The sequence below is a fragment of the Carassius gibelio genome, chromosome A7, assembly GCF_023724105.1.
Source record: "Carassius gibelio isolate Cgi1373 ecotype wild population from Czech Republic chromosome A7, carGib1.2-hapl.c, whole genome shotgun sequence".
In the NCBI taxonomy this organism is placed as follows: domain Eukaryota; kingdom Metazoa; phylum Chordata; class Actinopteri; order Cypriniformes; family Cyprinidae; genus Carassius; species Carassius gibelio.
In genome coordinates this window covers 21240160-21261636 of record NC_068377.1, presented here as the reverse complement: position 1 = coordinate 21261636, position 21477 = coordinate 21240160, and the positions used below count along the sequence as shown (strand labels likewise).

The 21477-nt window shown below is 39.1% G+C and overlaps 1 protein-coding gene across 1 annotated transcript; it reads right to left on the bottom strand.

Moving 5' to 3' along the window:
- Positions 1-463: 463 nt before the first annotated feature.
- On the bottom strand, positions 464-13227 carry LOC128016805 (muscarinic acetylcholine receptor M4-like). Its single transcript, XM_052601607.1, has 2 exons — positions 12753-13227; positions 464-4322 (listed from the first exon to the last, which is right to left on the bottom strand). The coding sequence occupies exons 1-2, from the start codon at positions 12805-12807 to the stop codon at positions 2836-2838; spliced, it is 1542 nt and encodes a 513-aa protein (XP_052457567.1). The 5' UTR covers positions 12808-13227; the 3' UTR covers positions 464-2835.
- Between the last annotated feature and the right edge of the window lie 8250 nt (positions 13228-21477).

Here is a 21477-nt window from a genome sequence, read left to right as displayed (position 1 = left end):
ATAGGATTATATTACTAGTGGGGCATACAAGTAGTGTTTGGATAAGTCACCCTTCTCTTTTTTGTATTCCAAAATATAAAACTGAGGAGTGTTGTTTGAAATAAATGATTTCTTTTTTTCTATAAAAGGTGTAGTTTATGTAAAAGCGGAAATACCCCGATGCTGTTACTTTTCCTTTTGACTTGATTGTTACTAACAGATCCAAGGTTGACAGAGGGTTATGGGAATTAAACTGCATGGAGAGGAGACCATTCCCTCTCATGCAAACCTGTTTCATAAGCCTTTAAGAAAGACAGTAAAGTTTTGTTACTGAGCGTTGTGTGCAATATGTCCTGTTATGGTGATGGTGAACTGTGATGACAGTTCATTATTAAAAACACTTAAGCCCTCCAAATTTCCCATTATCCGAACCAATATGTGTGTTCATGAATATGCAAATAATAAGCATTTGTCTCTCCTCCTGGTCAGTGCGATTAAGAGCTTTATTAAGCTTTATGCATTAGAAAAAGAACCACACACTCTTATGTACACTGGCTCGTAAAGGTAGATAAGTCAACAATTACAGTGTGTTCATTCCATCAGCTTCACTTTGCCCTTCAGCTGGTACAATTAAATGGGGGAAGTCTTTATTAATCCCTATACGATTTACATTTGATACACATTTGAAGTGGCCAAATGAAAGAGAGCATGATGGGAAAAGTCATTTAGCTGTATTGGTCATCTAATAGATGCTATTTTCAAAATTGCAGAAGGACAATATTTAGTAACTGATCAGATTGCATGATTGAATTTCTTTAGTACTGTTACATGAAGAACTCTCTTGGTGATACTGATATTCCAATGTGAAGTCTTCTTAGAGTTGGATCACAGTTGGGCATACTTTTATAAAAGCACGTTTTTGAATGACTAAGATATGTAGTGGACAGCCTACTTCAATATACTCCATTTATCAGAAGAAGACTGGGAAATTTAAAACATTCTGAAAAAGAAAAATGGAACTCTGGTTTTAAATTCTTTTTCAATGGCATAATAGTCACTTAGTCTGTCTTTAGCACTCATTAAAAAGAGATTCAGAGCTGGTTTGGAGACACAGATGCTATGAATGGAAATTTGATTATGAGGTAGAAACATGAAACCAAACCCAAGATGTTAGAGAGGCAAGTCTCTGCATCTTAAAATGATGCTAATGACTGAATAATCTCTCTTCCAGACCAGGCCTAGTAACAGACCAGAGCGCCACAACCTCTTTGGTTTAATGCTTTAAAGTCTGTAATCGCTGAAACCGGGCAGCTTGTTAATGATGTAACATCATGAGCCCTAAAACATCAACACATTTCTCCCTCTCGGCTAATTCTGACCACATGTCCTCAAGCTAACTGTGGGAGATCATTCCTGCTGGTTAACATGCTGCGGTTTCATCAGCTACAAACTGTGTATTTAAACACAAACTAGGCAAAACTATATTGCACCATGAGGAAACAATATCATGAAGTGGGTATCTACTAAATCAACATGGTGGTTTACAGCGGGAAATAAAACCAATTTTCCGTCTCTCAAATTTAGGGTCAGTCCTTTGTGCCTTGATTTAAATGAAATGCTTGAAATCGAACATCTTATAAACAGGTTAAATAAATGTACTAATCATCTCTAATAATTTTTTTTTTTTTTTTTGCCAAGTATATCACAAATTATAAATGGTTTCAACAGTTTTGCATACAGACGGCAATACATTTAATATTTAATCTGTAAAATCACATGAAGATCACCAACTAAACACAAGAGGAACACAAACATCCATACATTAAATGCAGGGAAGAAATAATACTTTCAAGAGCATATATTCATCAGAACTAAACATATTTACACACCTCTGTAAGAACAAACCCTTACAGTGACATTTCTCAGCTCAGTATAGAGTGTCTCATCCCATTTCAAGTCTATAATGCCTATCCAAATCCATTGAGATCCTTTTCAATTTTGACCTATTCCAGATCCTCAAGAGGATCACGCTAAGAGGATAATGATGACTAACTTCTCCCAAGCTGAACCACATGCCCTGAAATATTGGTCCCTATGAATGTAATGGAATACACAGCTGTTGTGGTCAGCTTCAGCATGTGACTTCCTTCATTTGGAAATGGAGGGTGCAGGTATAGGAAACCGAATCTCACTTGGCATCGTCATGCTTTCAGGAACAGTCGAACAGAAAGCTTTTCCACATGGTAACATGGTAATGGTAACTTTTCCAGATGTTATGGGTTTTGGCTGTAGTATGTTCTCCAATCACATCATCTTCACCTCTGTATGACAAATGAGCATCCTGTCACAGAAGTCTGGCTTAGAACCAGTGTTTCTACTAACCAAAAGGACTTGAAATTGATAACATTTGTGCTATCCTGGGATTATAAATGAATCAATAAAATCCTATTATTCGCCAAGTCTCTGTTTGTTTGCTGTTGGTTGGTTTGCTAATTTGCTGTGATTCTGAACTTTTGGAAAAAAGCCACTGGCCTGTCTAAAGCATAGTCTTTGTCTTGATCTTCACATTACTCTAGTGCAGAGTTCCAGTGGTCTTAGCAATAGAGCAATGATCAGATTACTGGAAAAGTCATTTGTTTCATGACTTCCACTTGATTTCTTCAGTGATTCAGTCTCTTGTCCATTGCTCCATCACCCTCTTGTAAACATTGATTCCTTAATACATTAACTTTTGGTTATGACACACTGTTTCAGCATTATGACTATGAAGCCTCACAATTTACTGCACAGTGCTGGGACAGCCTTTGTACCTTCCATATCATATCTCCATCTTCGCTAGCTGCTTCTTCCCTTCGTTCATCTGGTGCCGATGTTCTTATACTGGCACATGAGCAGGTTTTTGAAGGTCTTTTTGAAGGTGGCGTTACAGAGTGCATAGCAAGCGGGGTTGATGGTGCTGTTGACGTAGCAGAGCCAGTAGCCAATGGCCCAGACTGTGTCTGGAACGCACGACTGGCAGAATGTGCTGATTAAAACCATTACATTGTATGGCGTCCATGTGATAATGAAGGCCAGCAGGATGGCAAAGATTGTCTTTGTCACTTTCTTCTCTCGTGCCGCCATCTGCCTTTTCCTCTTCACCTGGCTGCGGGCGATGCTGGCAAACTTGCGCGCCACTGTGCGGGGACGGTTCACAGGAATGGAGCGCCTCTCGCTGGCACTGTTAGGCGGGACGATCTCGATGGCTGTGATGCACTCATCTCCCGCTTGTTTGGTGACGATCTTGATCTTGGACCATTTGGATTGAGGGTTGAGTTTAGGAGCGGCGGTGGGCACGGGTGTCAAGCCGGCCTCTGAAGTCACCTCACTGTTCGCCCGTTCTTTAGGCTCTTTAGGAGCTATGCTGACTGTGCTGGAGTCATTCGAGCTCTCCTTCTCCTCCGGCTGCACGCAGGAGTCAGCTTTAGCGGACACCACAGACTCGTCTAGTTTACCGTTCTTCATGGTGTCCACTGTAGAACAGGTATCCAGGCTAGGTTTAGGAGGAGACTGGTTGTTGTTGTTCTGCTTCAAGATGTGACTCTTGAGGAGACCGCTAGATTTTGGGCCTTTCTTCTCCTTCTTTGCCTCAGGGTTCTGCTTGGACACACGGCTGCGGCTGGCCAGAGAGATGTGCACATAAAGCACCGTCATGATGACCACTGGCAGGTAGAACGCAGCGATGGCCGTGCCGAACGTGACCGCGGGGTTGGAAAGGAACTGGATGTAACATTCACCAGGCTCTACAGTCCGTTCTCCGACGATGAACTGCCAGAACAGGATAGCAGGAGCCCACAGGATGAAAGACAGGATCCAGGCGGAGGCGATCATGAGGCCGGCCATCTTGGTGGTTCTGCGTGCCGGATAACTCAGGGGTTTGGTCACACAGAAGTATCGGTCGAAGCTGATGATTAACAGGTTCATGACAGAAGCGTTGCTGACCACGTAATCCAGCGCGAGCCACAGGTCACACACAACAGGGCCGAGCGGCCAGTAGCCCTTGATGATGTAGACGGTGTAAAGGTTCATGGAGAACACACCGATGATGAGATCTGCACAGGCCAGGCTGAAGAGGAAGTAGTTGTTGACGGTCTGTAGGTGTCGATTGACCTTGATTGAGAGCATGACAAGGATGTTGCCCACAACGGTGACAAAACTGAGAGATCCTGTAACCAGTGCAATGAAGACCATCTCCACCGTCCTGTTTGGGCTGTAACTGTCCGCCACAACCGCTGCACACGAGCCATTGGTCCTGCTGCTGTCACAACTGAAGTTGACATCACTGGATACATTGCTCAGCGAGCCTGAAATACACACACAACACACACAGGCAATGTTATAAATGACTAAAATCATAAATGATGCTTAATATCTGCCAATATTGTCAGCTTGATTGCAGAGACACTATTGGAAGAGAGCTGAGCTGGATGAAGACATCACTTAATCATCAATGAAATGACTTGAAGTGCAAAACTGACTTTGTTAGTGTCCTCTTGCATTATTAACAAACTATTTTCCTGTTTCGACACTGTAAAGCTGCTTTAACGTAATCAGTATTGTATAAAGCACTATATAAATAAAGGTGACTTGACTTGTCAAAAAAGTGTGGATGCAATTACTGAAACTATTCACATACTGATAAAAAAAATAAGCAGTATTTGCATATGGGGAAATAGCATGGCAGTCATTATGATGCATATTACTGAAGAGCATTCATTTGCATCCTGAAATATAAATATGCTGTTTATATTAAAAGGAAGAGGCCCAGTTCTCCATGACTTCTGTAATCGTGCCCATATGGAAAGAAATGAATCAAGGAAGAAAATCCTTTGGGACATCATTGTACATTTGTTTGGTAGAATGTGGCCCAGCTGGCAAGAAATAATTCAACAGCTCTGAAATCACTTTGAGCTGTTACAGTTATCATGAAACATACAGCCATATATATCTCAGTCTAATTTACTTTTATTTCCTTGCAATTTTGTGCAGCTTTGACTTCTTCTTGAAATGTATTAATTATGTTTTCTTTTATTATAAAAAACTTGACCCTCTAAGACTAGCTCTATGTTCGAACTTCTTTTCTATCTACTTTTTATTATTTACTTGTTTAAAAAAAAAACACCTTACTACATGTACTGTGTTAGACTATGGACCCGGACTTGTATCAGCACTATTTTGTTGGTTGTTGCTTCAATTGTCCTCATTTGTAAGTCACTTTATAAAAGCATCTTCTAAATGATAAAAGTATATATATATATATATATATATATATATATATATATATATATATATATATATATATATATATTTATACAAACACTGGCACATAATAAACATGACAAAAAAAAGTCATTAGTTCATTAGGGTCAAAAACAATGTACTGTTGTACAGTATATGCTATATGTTAATGTATAAAGACATTTAATATAATTTATTAGGAAATATTTGGTAAAGGTAAGGTTCAATTTATTAAAATTAGAAACATTAATGTATGATACTTTTATTGCATTTATCTTGGTTAATGTTAATTTCTACATATTTTTAACATTTTATAAATTAACATTACTGTATAAAGGACAAACATTAATTAACAATGACCTACAGAACAATGAAAATGACAAAATAACATTAACCTAGATTAAAACAAGTTGTACAAATTACTGTTCATTGTTAGTTCATTACAGAGTAGCTTATTACAAAGTGTTACCAAATAATTACTGATCTACACATTTGTGTTGTGTTGCGTTGTGTTGGGCCATCAGGTGAGCAGTCTCAGGTGAAACTGAATCCTCATGATTAATAATCATATTTATATTTATATCATACAGTAGATATTCAAGAAAGTATCTTGTTTTATAAAATATTAAGGGTTTTGGCATGTCATTTGTGAATGTGGGCTGCATTTCGAGAGGTTTCGTCATAATGCAAGCTGCATGCTTAACATTTACAAGAGACAGTCCAGGACATCCTGCACTAACATATAAAAAGGTAAGTAAAAAAAATGACAATTATTAAATGCATTAATGTGAGAAAGTTTTGGTTTTAGATCATGAATTATCTATCACCCTTATTTCTAAGAGCTGTTGTCATACTGAAAGTATTGATCCATTGTGTAAAATCCTATTTAAAGCAACTCAAGTCGAAACTAAATGCACAAAATACACTAAAGCAAGTGCATCAGAACAAACACAAGTGTTTTAAAAACTCTTTTTGCCTTTGCCCATTTTGATATCTAGAGAAGTATTGTCTGTCATATCTTTTGAAGGTTGCCATCTTCTGGATAACCAGAGAAACGACAACCCATCACCACAAATCAACACAGATAAAGACATGCAAAGACTGCCTCCCTAAAATGCTTCAAACTACTCATGATAAGTGAAGACATAAATAACCTTTTTTACTATTCGATCTGAAATCAGTTTCCCACCAGAGGAAGGACCTAGACCCAGCTTCTCTCTTTATCTTTATTCTCTCTTAAAACCACCGGACTGATCATCAGCAGGCATCAAAGCACTGCCAGACACCACATCTCCTATTCCTTTTGAAAGCTTCTGACAAACAGACATACATTCTCCCCTCCTCACTCATGCCAAAACAGATCACACTTCTTAAAGACTGTGGCTACTGGTTACGTCACAGATTAGAAAGTTGATATAGTTTGGGTCTCGTGCTGTATATCCCCCTTGGGTGCAGGTGATTCAGTGTGAGGAGAGGATTCTTTACCTCTTATCAAATATGAATCGGCAATTACTCAACTGTGGATTCGAGCAGAGTGGAAAGATAAGTGCCAAGCCTCATTAAATATGAATCAAGAATATTCATCTGATATAACTGTGGGAGAAAGCTCTCCAGGACTGTTTTATTCAGCTTTCTTGTACAATTTGACTCTGTACACAGGCCCCAACCCCTAAAACCCCAAACCACTCTAGTGAAGCAGAACAGCTGAAGATCTACTATGTGTGAGAGAACACAGTATATTTGATTATTTTTAAAGCTGGTTTTTATTTCTGTTTAGTTTATGGTTTTTTTTATTTATAATTAGTTTTTTTCAATGTGTCAAGATCGAAAGCAGAACCTCATCTAAGCACAAACACAAAAGTGCACACGCTCTGTTGCACACGTCCCATGCATCACAGAACCAGAGGCAGGGTGTTCGGATCACTCAAATACAGGAGTCCTGCAAGTATGGCCCGTTGAGGAGCTCCACTACACTGTAAGACCAGCTTCAGGTGAAAGCTTGACTTTTCTGCCTGCCTTCCTCTGATCTGATTAAAAATCTTAAAGTTGGAATCAGAATTCATAAACAGAACAATACCAGTACAAAGCTTAGCATTCAAAATTGAAATCTGTTTCCACAAACAGTCTGAGACTCAGTCATCCTCAAAGTAAATGTATAATGAGGCTTTCAATGTCAGGACAAATCCTTCTCTCTCTCTCTGATGGTTGGATTTTATTGGCGTATGCTTTACATTCAATGATATTCATTTCCTTCGACAGGTCGGGTGTAAGGTTTTGTTTTTCCACCCATGAAGACTTGTCCCCTCAAAACTCTGTCCCCTCAATGCTGCAGGGCGGCACAGAAACGCCACCTGACAAAGCCTGCATTGCTTGTTTGTTTTGTTTGAGGGTTTTCTCCTCTTCTGAAGATTAATATTCAGAGAGTCAAAGCTCTTTGAGGATGGAGTGACATTTGTGTGCTGAGAGGGTGGCTGAGCTTTGAACCAGCTGCTTGTGTCAGGAGATAAAAACAGTCTGGAACATTTCGACATGCTGACAAACACCTCGGCAAAGTCTACACTAAACATTCGATTCTTGCCGTTACCAGTGGATCTTGAACAGATTGTGCAGTTGCAGGAAAGCAGCACTTTGCATCTCCATTGTAAATTATGGCAAGCCAAGCCACCACCCTCCTCCTCCTGATTCTATCAGTTTGCATCCGATGGGCGGAACTGAATATCCATAACAGAGTCTCAAATTAACCGATGATTCCCGTATCTCACTGAATGATGATTACGTGACTCTGACGGTGCAAGCTACTGAAACCGGACACTCAATGTACATCCAGTTATAGTCCAAGAATAATATATTACAAGATTAGCTGTATCTGTTTTTATTTTTATCCATTATGCTCCTAAAAAGGGTGAACAACAAGTGTCCACTAAACTGCAGCAACCTCTCAAAGAAATGATTTAGTACCATAACTGCATGATGCAACCTCAAAATGGCTAAACACTTATTGCATGCACAATTAGTCAGGTGGGAGTCAGTGGCATCTCTTTTTCTGTGATGGGATCTCATTCTGTAGTTCTCACACAGCTGTAGCTGTGGCTGTGGAGTTGGCAGGATGCAGATGCAGAGAGGGTGATCAGTGCTCAGCCTGCAGCAGTGAGATATGAGGGGTCTGATCTCAGCTGGCTCTCAGCACCACAGCAGCTCTGCGCCTGATCCCAGCCCCATGCCAACGCCACGCAGATGTATTCCTTTGCCCCATTCTGTGCTCCTCAGCTCAATGTCCTAAACATGTCGACACGGGACCTGCCTGACAGAGCTTTGAAGAACAATACCAGCGTAACCAGTCTACAGTTACCAAGAGGACGGCAATCTGTGTCCACAGAATGACCCCAGAGAGGAGAGCAGTGATATGTCATTGATGTGTCAAGATGTTATTAATGGTGCTCATTTCTAAATGAACACCATTAGGCTGAAGCAGAGCTCCGTGGCTTATATAATCATAATAATTCATCTACTTTTACCCGCTCTCACCTCGACTCATCTCTCTCTCTGGACACATTCTGCATATTAACTCCTTATTGATGACCCTTATCTCTCCCTCTCTCTCAAACACATGGACTTCTTTTCAGTCAGTTATTAAATATGTGGTTTGACAGACAAAAATTCTTAAACACAAACCAAACACTTCTGGATCCATCTAAATATATTATTTAGTCCCAATAGAGATCCCTCTAAATATATCCTTGTAAGTATATTTAAAACTTACAAAACTGCATAATTACATGCCATAAAATTAAATCACAAAAAAGCCATTATGTCATACTGAATATATAATTACATTTCATTGTAAAAAGAGCATTAAAACATGAATATAATAATAATTATATACTATTACTGCTCTCTTTTAAAATGGAGAGAGAGAAAAAAGGGAACAAAACAAGCAGAATCACTAGGTATTCTGTCACACATTATAGCGATGTTTGTGTAAGTACCTTCAAAAAGCCTGTTATTTTTCATTGGAGACTCTACTTTCTTTCTAAGCATTTTGCTAGGCCATTTTGGCTGGCTTCAGTTTGGCTGCATGTACAGTGAGGCGGTGACACCCTGACAAAAATACAGGAAAAGATGTTTCCAGAGTCTCCTAACAAACCGAGTCACAAACCGAGACTTTTATATAAGCTGTCATTCTCTCAACTGTGTGTCTGCTAAGCACAAGGATGCAAAAGACAGCAGCTGTTGCTCCAATACTTCTCCGCTTAACACACGCTGGCACACTCTTACATGTTCATAACGGCTAAACGCTTCGACTTTTAAATTTAATTGAATGACAGAGAACAGGAAGGGAGTCAACTCAGCTGCAGAGGATTCGACTATGGATGTAGTCACACACGCTTGTCTGCACAAATAAATGCATGCACACCAACAAACACATGGATGCTGCTCATTTAATGACTCTATTGGGACTAAAGGCAGAAAGCTTCCAGTTACCAGCTGGCAGCTCGAAACACAAAGCCATCTGCTACCATATATACTTTTCCCCACCAGTATCACAAAAATCACACATTAATATCTGTTAATTAACATAAACATCTATAACAATGTGTCAGCATACGGATAACAAGCTGAAAGGCTCCATTTAACCATCAAAAAAGTGTCTTCCCAGGACATTTTTCCAATTTTTACTGGGACAAGCAATGGAAAGCATCTTGGACGATCAAAAGTTAGAGTTTGTTAACAAGGTAACCAGGACACACAGACAAATACACAGATGGTGTACAGGCCTCTGCAGATTCGGACAGACATCACAGTGGGAGTGTGTGTGGGCTGCTTTGTGGTCTGTTCATCAGACTCTTCCTTAGATTCTGCAACGTGCTCGTTATAAGATCCCCCATACTGGCCACTGGCAAACTAATGACTCTCTTGTTCTCTCTCCCACACACACACACACACACACACAATTCTAATTCTCTGCTAATTCTCTGAAAATTGGTTTGAAATCAGGAACAATGTCCTGCTGCGCTACAGTTTAGTAGCACTGATTAAGCTGATCAGCACACAGATGAGCAAAACATCAAAAGCTTCGTGACAAGTGACCCAGGATCCTTGCATCATTTATAGGCTTGATAACACATTTTTGTTTATACAATTAGTTTAAAGAACTAGTGAATATTGTAGTTGTTTCTGATTGGCAGATAGTATAAGATACATGGCGATGTGGGTGATGGTTTCCTGTTCACGGTGCCAGCCTGTGTGGCATGAAAAGAACATTTGCAATTAATCACACACACCATCCCACAACTCACACAGTTATCAGCATCATCCTCTCCAGGTAAAAACAAATTTGTTATTGTTAAATAAATAAAGTTATTGTCTGACAACTTCCAGTGGCATTAGGTGGTATTCATTAATGATAAGTGCAAAGGTCAGTATTGCTTTTCTCCAAAGGGGCTGAAAGATACAATGAACTCCATTAATATTACAATTTGAGTCAACTCCCTTGAGAAATTAATACAAACGAACGAACCCAGTCTGAACTCTTAGCATGTCAAGTCGTGGCTGATCCCCAAAGCTACAGGAATCCACCCGGGGAATCTTTATTGATTTTCAATCAAAGGTGATGGTTTCAGAAGATGTTGACTGGTTGAAATTCTTGTTGTATTGATCTACCATTAAAATAAAGAATAAATAAAATCCCATTACTGTCAGTCCATGTGCACATTTTCATAACCTGAGTTTATTTTATGTTCCCTCAAAGCCTTAGGTGTATGCTGACAGTAGAAGGTGCCATTTGGGATCAGAATTTGCTTTGATGTCCCATGTGAGGCTGTACATGATGTTATAACTATCCGCTCAAGTCTTCTGCACAGTAGTGCTATAACTATACTGAAATGTAAATGCGACTAAATGTAAATGCAACTAAAATGTGCAAAGACTGATGAAATTTAGTCTAAAGCGATGTCACAGGTGATGCAACTGTTGGTGACCAGTAGCATGATGCTCAGGGCTTAGTTTAGAGCTACAAGCCAATCCTGCTGCTTCAGCTGTTATACTGTAGCTGTTTTCTCTCGCCTTGTTAAGATCCCACAGAGAACTGGCTGTGTCTCCAGGCATTTCAATCTTTCCTCAGAGTGTTTGTGTGCAGCATAGCGACACACTTTCTACCGTGAAACTGGGTTAACACCCAGCCAGAGACAAAGAGAGAGCGAATGAGAGAGAGGAAGAATGACAAAAACCGGCACAGAGAGAGAGAATCAGACTTTGACTCTGAGGGATTCTTTTAGTACTTAACCAGTTCACACAGTGAGAAACATGGTCACAGAATCAAAGAACCGCCGTCATCCGCAGAAGTGAGATGTGATTGAGTTAGTCAGAGATAACGGAAATGAGAGATTTGTATTCTTTTAAAATGCTCTCTGAGTGAACCTCGACTGATGCTCATTCTTTTAGTTTCTTTCTCCCATGTTCAGTGCCCCAAAATGTCTCTGTTTTCTGTTTTTATGTCAGTTTGAAGAGTGGAGTCTGTGCAAGTATCTGAGAAGGCATGTGTGTCTGCTCTGTGGTGATATGCACTCAGCTTCTTATGAGCATAAAAGTCAAATTTGAGAACTGGATCCAATGCACAGAGAATCTAGATCAAATATAAATGTGCATTATGGGATTCTTTGATGGTTCTTGTCGCTGAGGTTAACTATTCCACTTTCTCATCTTTTTAATCTATTTAAGACCAGAACAGAACAAGAGGAACAGACAAAAAGTCACTGCATGTTCAAATATACATCATACGTATTGGGCTGTGTTACTACTCTACATTAATCATACAGAGACCACTGAGGCTTGAGAATCAGGTCCTGAAAGATCAGTTAACAGAGTGGCATAGATAGAGTGGAGAGAAACCAGTATTCAATTGGCCAGAAATTCCTTTGTGCCTAAATCTACACTAATCTACATGTAAACATAAACACTAATCTCACCTAAATGTCAATCATCCTTTGTCAAATCACCCAATGTATCAGGACATCCAGCATAAATCACCACTGAATCACTCAACAGTCACACACAAACTCTCAGCCGTTTAAGCTGTTTGATGTTTATATCCCTTTATTCCTGCAAATGCATTGCATACATACCTATATACAAAAACATAAGTGGTTTGTAGTTGTAGTTGTAGTTTGTAGTTGTTGTTTAGAGCAAATTAGAGCCAAAACGGTTTTAGTTAATAGTCTTGAATTTGATAACACAAACAAACCATTATATTTAAATCTATCTAGAATTAACAAAAGCATTATGCCACTATATACTCGGAGGTATATAGTGAATGGAATAAACAGGTTTAGTCATTCTGCTGGTGTTTATAAATACCATTGACACTTATTTCATATGCTTTCCCAGTTCATACTGACAAGTTGTAAATGGATCTATAAAATATTTTTTTTTCTTTTTGGAATAACACCGCTACAGTCATTCTTGTCATATTAAGCTTGACGCCTTCACGCGCAACTTACCGTTGAAGTTCCAGGGCGCGAGTCCCTCTGCTTCAGTGCTGTTAGTTACATTCATGTTGCATGATTTTAAAAATGCTCAGCCAGCCAGAAGGGAAAAAGAAAGAAAAAGAATCCACCCTTCCTCATTCACTCCGTCAAGTTTCTGCTCAAGATTATTAGATGGCTTTCCTCATGTTGCTTTTCACATCATGCGCTCTTGACGCGCGCGGCTCTCGCCAGCGGAGAGAAGCTCATTAAGTCTCTCAACATCGCGACTGGCTGCTCACATAAACACACCTCGAGCGGATGGTTTTCTCTAGATCGAGTCGGTTTACAATCCACCAGATGTGGCTCCCATCTGCGCGAGCGCCTCTGATCTCTTTCCAGGAGTTTAGCGAGCGGCTGAGGCGGTGGACTTTTAATGATGTCATCCACCTCCAGCCAATCACCTGAGAGTCCGCAGGTTCGACTGAATCAACCTAGAGCTAGTACTGTCCTGTGAACCCAGCGCTGTCTGATCCCGCAAACTCGAAAACAGATAAATGCAGTAACTGCAATAACCCCCTTAGAGACTGTCAGACCTCATTACTGACCATGGCTAACCGCAGGGCGAAACATCTACCAAGGTGTGAATTATGGTGGTTTTACAAAACAAAAGGTTCAAAAAGGTTAAGGGGTCTTAAAGTATGCTTGAGGTCAACTGTGGTTTCTAACTTTTCAGTAAAGGGTTAGCACGTGCGCAACTGTCAGTAAACATCGCATTCGCCCGAGGTAAAGCAAGAGGATCGATGACGCTCGAGATTCATTTGGATCATACTGGAAAAATATAGACCTAAATATTCGTCTAGAAATACACCACACTTACACTTCACTTACAACTAAGTGAAGTAGTGTTTTGAAAAAGAGAATATATTTGGCTCCTCAACAGATACGCCCTGAAGGCCAAGGGGTTGGAAGAGTGTTTTTTGTCCACCTCCAAAATATTAGTTACTTTACTTTAAAAAAATATTTACTACCCAGATCATCTTATTCCAGTTCTTCAAAAAGACGCTTACATAACATGTTTTTTTTTTTTGTTTGTTTGTTTAAATAAAACCAATAGCTGCTCGTTTAAAAAAAAACGTTTAACATACTTGTTTTTTACGCATGCACAAAAAATAAATAAATAAATAAATAAACTATGTAAAATAAAGTTGTAGGTAGCCACTGATCCTACGCCTTTCTTTCACTTCTCACTCTTATAAGATCTGGATTTCGTGAGGGGAACCTGATCTTAGACCAGCTATCCCGAAGCAGTAGCTGGAATCCCACGGCGTCTGTGGTCATATAAACAAATTCTGCACGCGTTCAGAGGAAGGCTAAGCTTTCCCCAGCCATACAGACGCTCCGCCTATGTGGCCTGTGTCTGTACATCAGTATAACTGATTATGATGAGTCTGGCTCTCAACATGTGCCAGGCTCTTGGGTGAGCGTGATTTCACCAAGTACAACGTGTTCCTGCATCAACATCCTTGTTGATCCTGGAACAACATTCCAATCAACCAATCAGAATTGAGGAATAACTTTTCAGGAAATATATGTTTTAGGCTTATGATTGGGGTTATGTGCTTCTACACCCTTGTTAATCAGCTATCATTTCACACTGATTTTAGGAAGAAATTATGGGTAGCGTTAGGTTTTGCGGTAGAATTGGGTTAAGTCTATATTTTTGGACAGTAATGTTGATCAAGGATCATCAAAAGATGTTGATGTTGTGAAATCACGGCGAGCAGGCTCTTGAGCGCAGCACACAAGTCCAGCACCATCGCTCATGGACAGCGCCCTACAACTCCAGCTTTCAGCTATATTCCAAAAAGAGCACTTTATAAGTTAGAAACAAAAACAGGCGTTGTACATTTATAGTGTCATGTTTTTCAAAACAATAGCAAATTTCCATTAAATACATAAACCATAATAAAGCGTATAGTGAAGTTCAGGCTTAGGCTTCAGTTTTAAAGTGTAAGAGTATTTTGGAACTTGTGTAAGGTTTATGAATGACAATTCATCAACAAGACATAGCCCTCATCAGCCCATCTCGGTGGATTCGGATGGTTTGCGCACAGACTCGCGGATTAATCTTGCAGCTGTCTCACAGCAGACAACATTTAGTGCACAGAAAATCATTTCAATGGCAGCACAGAGCCGAAACCTGACCGTCACTAACAACCCGGAACGAAATCATCTAAATCAGATGCGGGCGGAACGTTCTTTCATCAGCACGCGCTCCGCCGCAGATGAGCGGCGCTGTTAATTAAAGTACACAAGCGTAAAATGTGGAATAAAGAAAGCGCGTTCTGTCAATAAGTTTACAAATATGTAGGCAATCAGTTCGCCTTGTTTTATTCATTTTGCTGCTGCCAAATTACTATTTGTCATTTTCATGTGCCGTTTCTGCAATAAGACATAGGCTAAATGTCGCCCATAATTTGGGTGAGATAGTTGTTTAAGTCTGTTATAATGATGAGTCTCACGAATTTTTTATTTGCTGTTAGATTGTAGCAGTTTAACGAGGCCTGATAAATGCATGTCACAATCGACAGTCAAAAACAAAGAAAGGTGTCTGGACATTTGAAGGGAACATTCGCACCAAAATATAGGCATGAATCATAATAAGTCCTGTCATTTACCCACCCTCATGCTATTTTTGCTATGATACTTAAATATTTGTAAATGAGGGTAAAGATACTGTTTCGGGAGACTTATATACTATATCATTTTTATTTATTGGAATTTGGATGTTGGAATTGCAAAAATGTCAATACACTAAAACAAACATTTAGTGTATTTGTGATATGTAGCCTAATATGAACGCACAGTAGGTGAACCAGTTGTTAGCTCTGATACACGTAGTTATGCAATTCATGTGATGTGCCAAAAACAGAGACAGTAAAGTTATGGTTATAGCTGTGTTTAGACTTTCACCATCAGTGTGCAAAGGCCTTGAGATTCTTCTGGACCAGGCATGGTGGGAATAAATTATTTTAATAGTGCATAATATTCAAGCAGATAAAGAGAAAAGGAAGAGAAAGAGAAAGAGAAAGAAAGAGAGTGAGAGAAAGCTTTTTTAGAACACTCATCAAGTTTAATCTCAGGTGCATGAGCAGCCTTTGACCTACAGGTTAACTTGGCGAGTCATTACTAAAATCTTATCTGCTATAGGCCCTCCTTACAGATTTGTTAAGCATTGCTTCCTATAGCGGCGTCACCTAGCTATATGTCACATTTATAGGATGCAATTATAATAGCATATTTTCTCCTTTGATTCTAACATCAGAGTGTGTTCCTCTCAAATGCAGAGCCATTCTGCAAAGAGTAAAGAGGGAATTCTGTTAAATTCACAGAACAAAAGTACATCTTTCACAGCACAGCTTCACTAAACTCCCAGTAGCTCTTCCCACAGAGCGGCCAATCTGTTTCCATTAGCTGAGCAGGTATAGGCAACAATTAAAGCAGATAAAAACACGGTGTGCTAAGTGACTTGGATGATTAGTCTGTTATTAAGATAATGTGTGTTTCGAGGCATCAGTAATCCGCAGGGAGAAAGAATTCGCCACAATGACATCAAACAGCACCACAGAGAGAACATTAACAGTCGAGTGCTGCTGTAACTTCACCCACTCACCTCCTATATCCTCTCTTCAGTAAAATGAGGAAAATACACACAAAGAGAACAGCTAGTTTTAACACAACAAATGACACAAATCCCTATTCTCTAGTAAAAGTGTTTTGTTATTAGCTACAGTCCAAAATCACAACCCAATTCTGAAACTTGATTTAACTCCTTAGCATTCCTGTAAAATTAGCTTAAAACGCCTAAAAAAAAAGGCATACCAAAAGTAAATTGCATGCTGGTCTTGAACCATTTGAAGGATATGCACGGTTTTGGTCTCTTTTGAAAGATGACACTCTGAGGTTTGTTCCCAGGGATCTCAGACTTCCAGAAGTCTGAGATCCGTAAGTGAGCCATGCCTCCTGGTGCCATAACAGAGAGGCTCAAAATCACTTTCCAGGACATTCTCGTTCACCATTCTTGGCTGGTGGAATGATCTTCACAGCCCTATCCGGAATACTGCATCCCAGGCAATTTTCCAGCAACAGTTGAAAACTCATCTCTTTCGAAGCTACTTGAATTCATCAAAAACAAACAAACAAACAAGCAAACAAAAAAATCCTTCGCCTTTATTTATTCCTTCTCTTTCTAGCTTGTACTTATTTGAATAATGCCTAAAACTATCCCCCAATTGTAAGTCACTTTGGATAAAAGCACCTGCAAAATGACTAAATGTAAATGTAAACAAAATCACTGATCACTGAAAGTCTAACTGGTACTGAGTAACAGAACTTTAAACAAACTGAAAAACATTCCGCCTACATTATTTTTGCAAACAGATGCCTGCAGATGACTGTAGCTGGGAGCTCTCAGCTCACAGGATGAAGCCTTGTTGGCGGTCTGACACTGAAAGACACTGATTGTACCTGCTGTGTTGATTGTATCTTCAAGTGGGCATCGTCAGAATGACAAGAATCTCAGCTTTCCAAAGATACGTGACATGTTTAGCTTTTCTTTTTCTTTTCTTTTGTATGTCACAACGATAACCCTCAAAAACATGAAGTGTATCTCAAGCAGCACATTGGAGGGCTAACAGGTTAATATATTTTCATTAATGATGGATGTATTAAAACGTATTTTGGGAATCAGTCCCTCTGCAGCTCATAGTGTCTAAATTTGGCTGGAAATGAAAAAATATTACACTCCCATCCCTCTTGAAACAAGCACACTGTATTGTATTTTGTTAGGTCAGGTTTTGTTTATTTGGTTGCTTATTTGTGCAGCAAATCACAGATCACCACACAATATTACGACATCATCAATAATTACCTTATTAAAGAGGTAAATTAACAAAGTTAGTTCAACCCTGAAAGATGCATATTAGTTGCCTTAAAGAGATAATTCCGCAAACTTGTCCCAAATTTGCAATGCTTTCTTTTGTCTGCAAAATACAAAAAAGACAATACTTTCAAATATGTTGGGGTCCAGAAAAGTAATGCATGTTTGGAACAACATGAGGGTCAGTAAATGATGACAGACAATTTTTTTTAGGTCAATTATCCCTTTAAGGATGCAAAATATGTTATTTTTGTATTCTAATATGCAGGTTTTGACAAGTGTACTATTAATAAGTAAATACTGGATTATAAATAAGTAAATTAGAAAATAAGACACTATGAGAATACTGAGGCATTAAAGTATTTATGTAATGTGTTTGCTTAAGGCTGTAGTGACTGCTGCAGGTAGGAGGAAGATATATATATATATATATATATATATATATATATATATATATATATATATATATATATATATATATATATATATATATATATATATATATATATATATATATATTCCATTCTCCAAAAAGAAGCAGAGTTCAACTATTGCACAAAGCCAGCAAAAAGACACAGCATGAACCCCAGCATGGCTAAATACAACAGGACACCATTACCATTGAGAACAGGAATAACAGAGCACACCTGTGTCTCTGGAAAGCCAAAGAACAGGAGTGCAGGGATATAAATATTTGTGTAAATTTTTTTGTAAATTGCATCTGTCAGTGCAGAAATATTTCTTCTGTGTTATACTGTTTCAGACAGTTAGCTTTATAACTGTTTTCTAAAGCAAAAGGAAACACACATTAAATTGTCCAGTCAAACTCATATGAGCAAGTGCGTGTGAGGGGAATTGCATGCGAACACACTCACTGGCACTTTGGCCTGCTCTGCATTCCCAGCCTCTCTCTTCCTCTGATGTGGTTATGTTAAATTGGATTTCCTGCAGCATAGCTGATCTAACTGGACATAACTTGCCTTCGGGGAATGCCAGTATTACCCAGAATGCATCTCTCAGGGGAGCAGTCATGAGCATGTCAGAGGTGGTGGTTTCTACAGGTGTGGAGTGAAAGAGAGAAAACAGATTTAGTTGAGCACTTGTTAGACAGGTATGATGCAAACGCTATAATGCATCTTGACTTTCATGACAAATTTTTTTTTCAATTATTAATACTGTTGAATGTCTAGATTATAAAAGTAGCAGCTGATTCTGTTTTTATGGCGATATATTTGTCAGTTTTTTTTTTTTTTTTTTGCTTGTCCTGAAATTAGCCTATGTAATTCTTGGTCAATTCACCTGTCTGTTTCAGTTTAATGAGGTGATGGAGAAGCAGAATAGATGTGGGTTTTTTCAAATATACACCAGCTAACATCAGACTAGACATTGGTCTGTTTCCCTGTCACCTTGAATTTCAGACACACTGAGATGCACATACACACATCCACATTAATACTCAAAACTGTAGACCATAGACTACATCAGGGCTATTCAAATCTTGCCCTGGAGGGCCAGTGCACTGCAGAGTTTAGCTCCAACCCTAATCAAACACACCTGAACCTGTTAATCAATGTATTTGGGATCATTAGAAAATCCCAGGTAGGTGGGATTGATCAGTGTTGGAGCTAAATTGTAACCATATTAAGACATTTTTCCACACTAACCCAATTATTGTTATGGACGAGTAGTGGTGTGACGTTACTGGCAGATAAATAATTTATAGTGAAATGCCAATGACAGAGCAGTATACTTGTCTTCTGACAGTTCAGTGCCACAGAAGACATATGTGCATGTCTGCGTGAGAGAAGACATCTGATTGACAGAGACTAAATGCAAGCCTGACTTCCTCTCACAAACAACCCTATTTATACTGTAGCAGCAATCTCACCTCCACTTGGATTTATGTTTTCCAACAGCGCTTTTGTCTTCCTTATTTTCCCAAATAAAATCAAGCTCATTAAGAGGTTGCTTTCACACAGGAGGACATCTTCAGAGAGATCTGCATGCGAGCATTCTCTCCATAACAGTTGGAATCTGAGACAGGGACAATTATGTTACACCAGACTGAGTTAATGGCAGAATTATACCAGCAGCTCAAACGGCATTTTGATTGCAACAAGAGGTTAACTGTGTCTGATCTCGCCACAGCTGAACAGTGTGTCAAACATGCTTTATTGCTGAGAGAGAGATAAAGAGAAAGACAAATAGAGAGATTACTGTGGATATTTATTCCTGTAGTCTGCAGGGAGAGCACTGCTTCTTTCAGAGTCTTCTAGCCCATTTGGTTTTGTTTTTCCCAGCCCTTGTTAATGGCCGGAATGGTCCTACCCTTTTCTAATGTGATTTACAGCATACTGCATAGACATTGTTTCTCATCTTAATATAATTCAGGAGGTTCCAAGTAGTCCTTGTCATTTCATTTTATTTGAAGATTTATCGTATGAGACTTAAAACAATAATTAGTCATTGTTTTCCTTCCAAATGACCAATATTGTCATCAGTATTTACCAGAGTTTAAATCAATAAATGATCCAAACAATTTAAACTGAATTAAATTTTTGAAATGAAGTGCATTTGCGTTAGGTTGTGAACTGCATCTTATCTTCAAAACATGGAATTAGAATATCCCTAATCTATGGACATCAGGATTTAGAATGATGTTCTTAGAGCACTGCATTTTCTTAGAATGCATTACATTTTATGCATTAAGAGTGAAGAAATGTGAAAACCTTTTTCTTGACCTAAAATCAAGAAAAAGCTTAAATTATACATCAGACCAGGCTCTGAAGTCTGAAGGTTTAAACTATAGACTTGTGAAAAAACAAAACTCTTTTATTAATACTTTTTCATGATATGGCAGTCACAGTGATTGGCATTGCTGCAATTTGAGTGAATTCAAGACCAGGCTCTGAAGTCTAAAGGCTGTTTAAACTGTAAACTCGTAAAAATGTATAAAAAAAAAACCTTAATACTTTTTCATGATATGGCAGTCAGAGTGATTGGCATCGCTGCAGTTTGAGTGAATTCGCTCTCATCTTTCATCACTCCCTGCACAGCGTTTCATACTTTATAATGTCTGTCCTGCTGTCGATTGCACCGCGCTACAGCATCATCCTTCTACATGACTCCAAATGAAATCCCAATGTCTCCAGACTGCTTAAGCAATAGACTTCCTGGGAAATGAGGGAGATTAGCAGGAGAAAAGGGGGCCAGAATGACGGCCCACAAATCAAAACTGCTTCACAGATGAGCAGTGTTCATATCTCTGTAAATAGAGTTGAGTCTATTGGACAGTAATCAGATTTAGTCGTATTTGCTGCTGCCGGCAGATGAGGAGCACAGTAAACATAGCCAGAAAGAAAGAAGGAACCAGGGCAAATGTCTGGGGTAGAGGACAAATTCAAGACAGTTTTTGTAGGTGAAATGGCCCAAGGCAAGAAAGGCTAAATGTGCAAGGCTCAGGTTCCAGAACTAGAAGATGTTAGACTTCATGTTGGGGTGTTTTCATGCTTCTCTTATTTACTCAGTGTGAAGTCACTGCTCATTAGGCTTGACAGATGCTGGGGAGACAGGGCACTAGGGATGTTGTTACTTTTGCGCTTATTTGATTCAGGGTACAGTAACTGTGGGAAGGGATTTAATCAAGAGTCTTCCTGAACTACATCAACAACTGGGACTTTGGGCTGTGTAAACACTTTAAACACCTTAAACACGTTCCCATTGCCAGCCAAAATTCAACCCTGACAGCCCAACCATCTGGGCAATACACAAAGAGTTAAGCTTTGTCCATCCCATCATTTACTTCACCAAATCCACAAT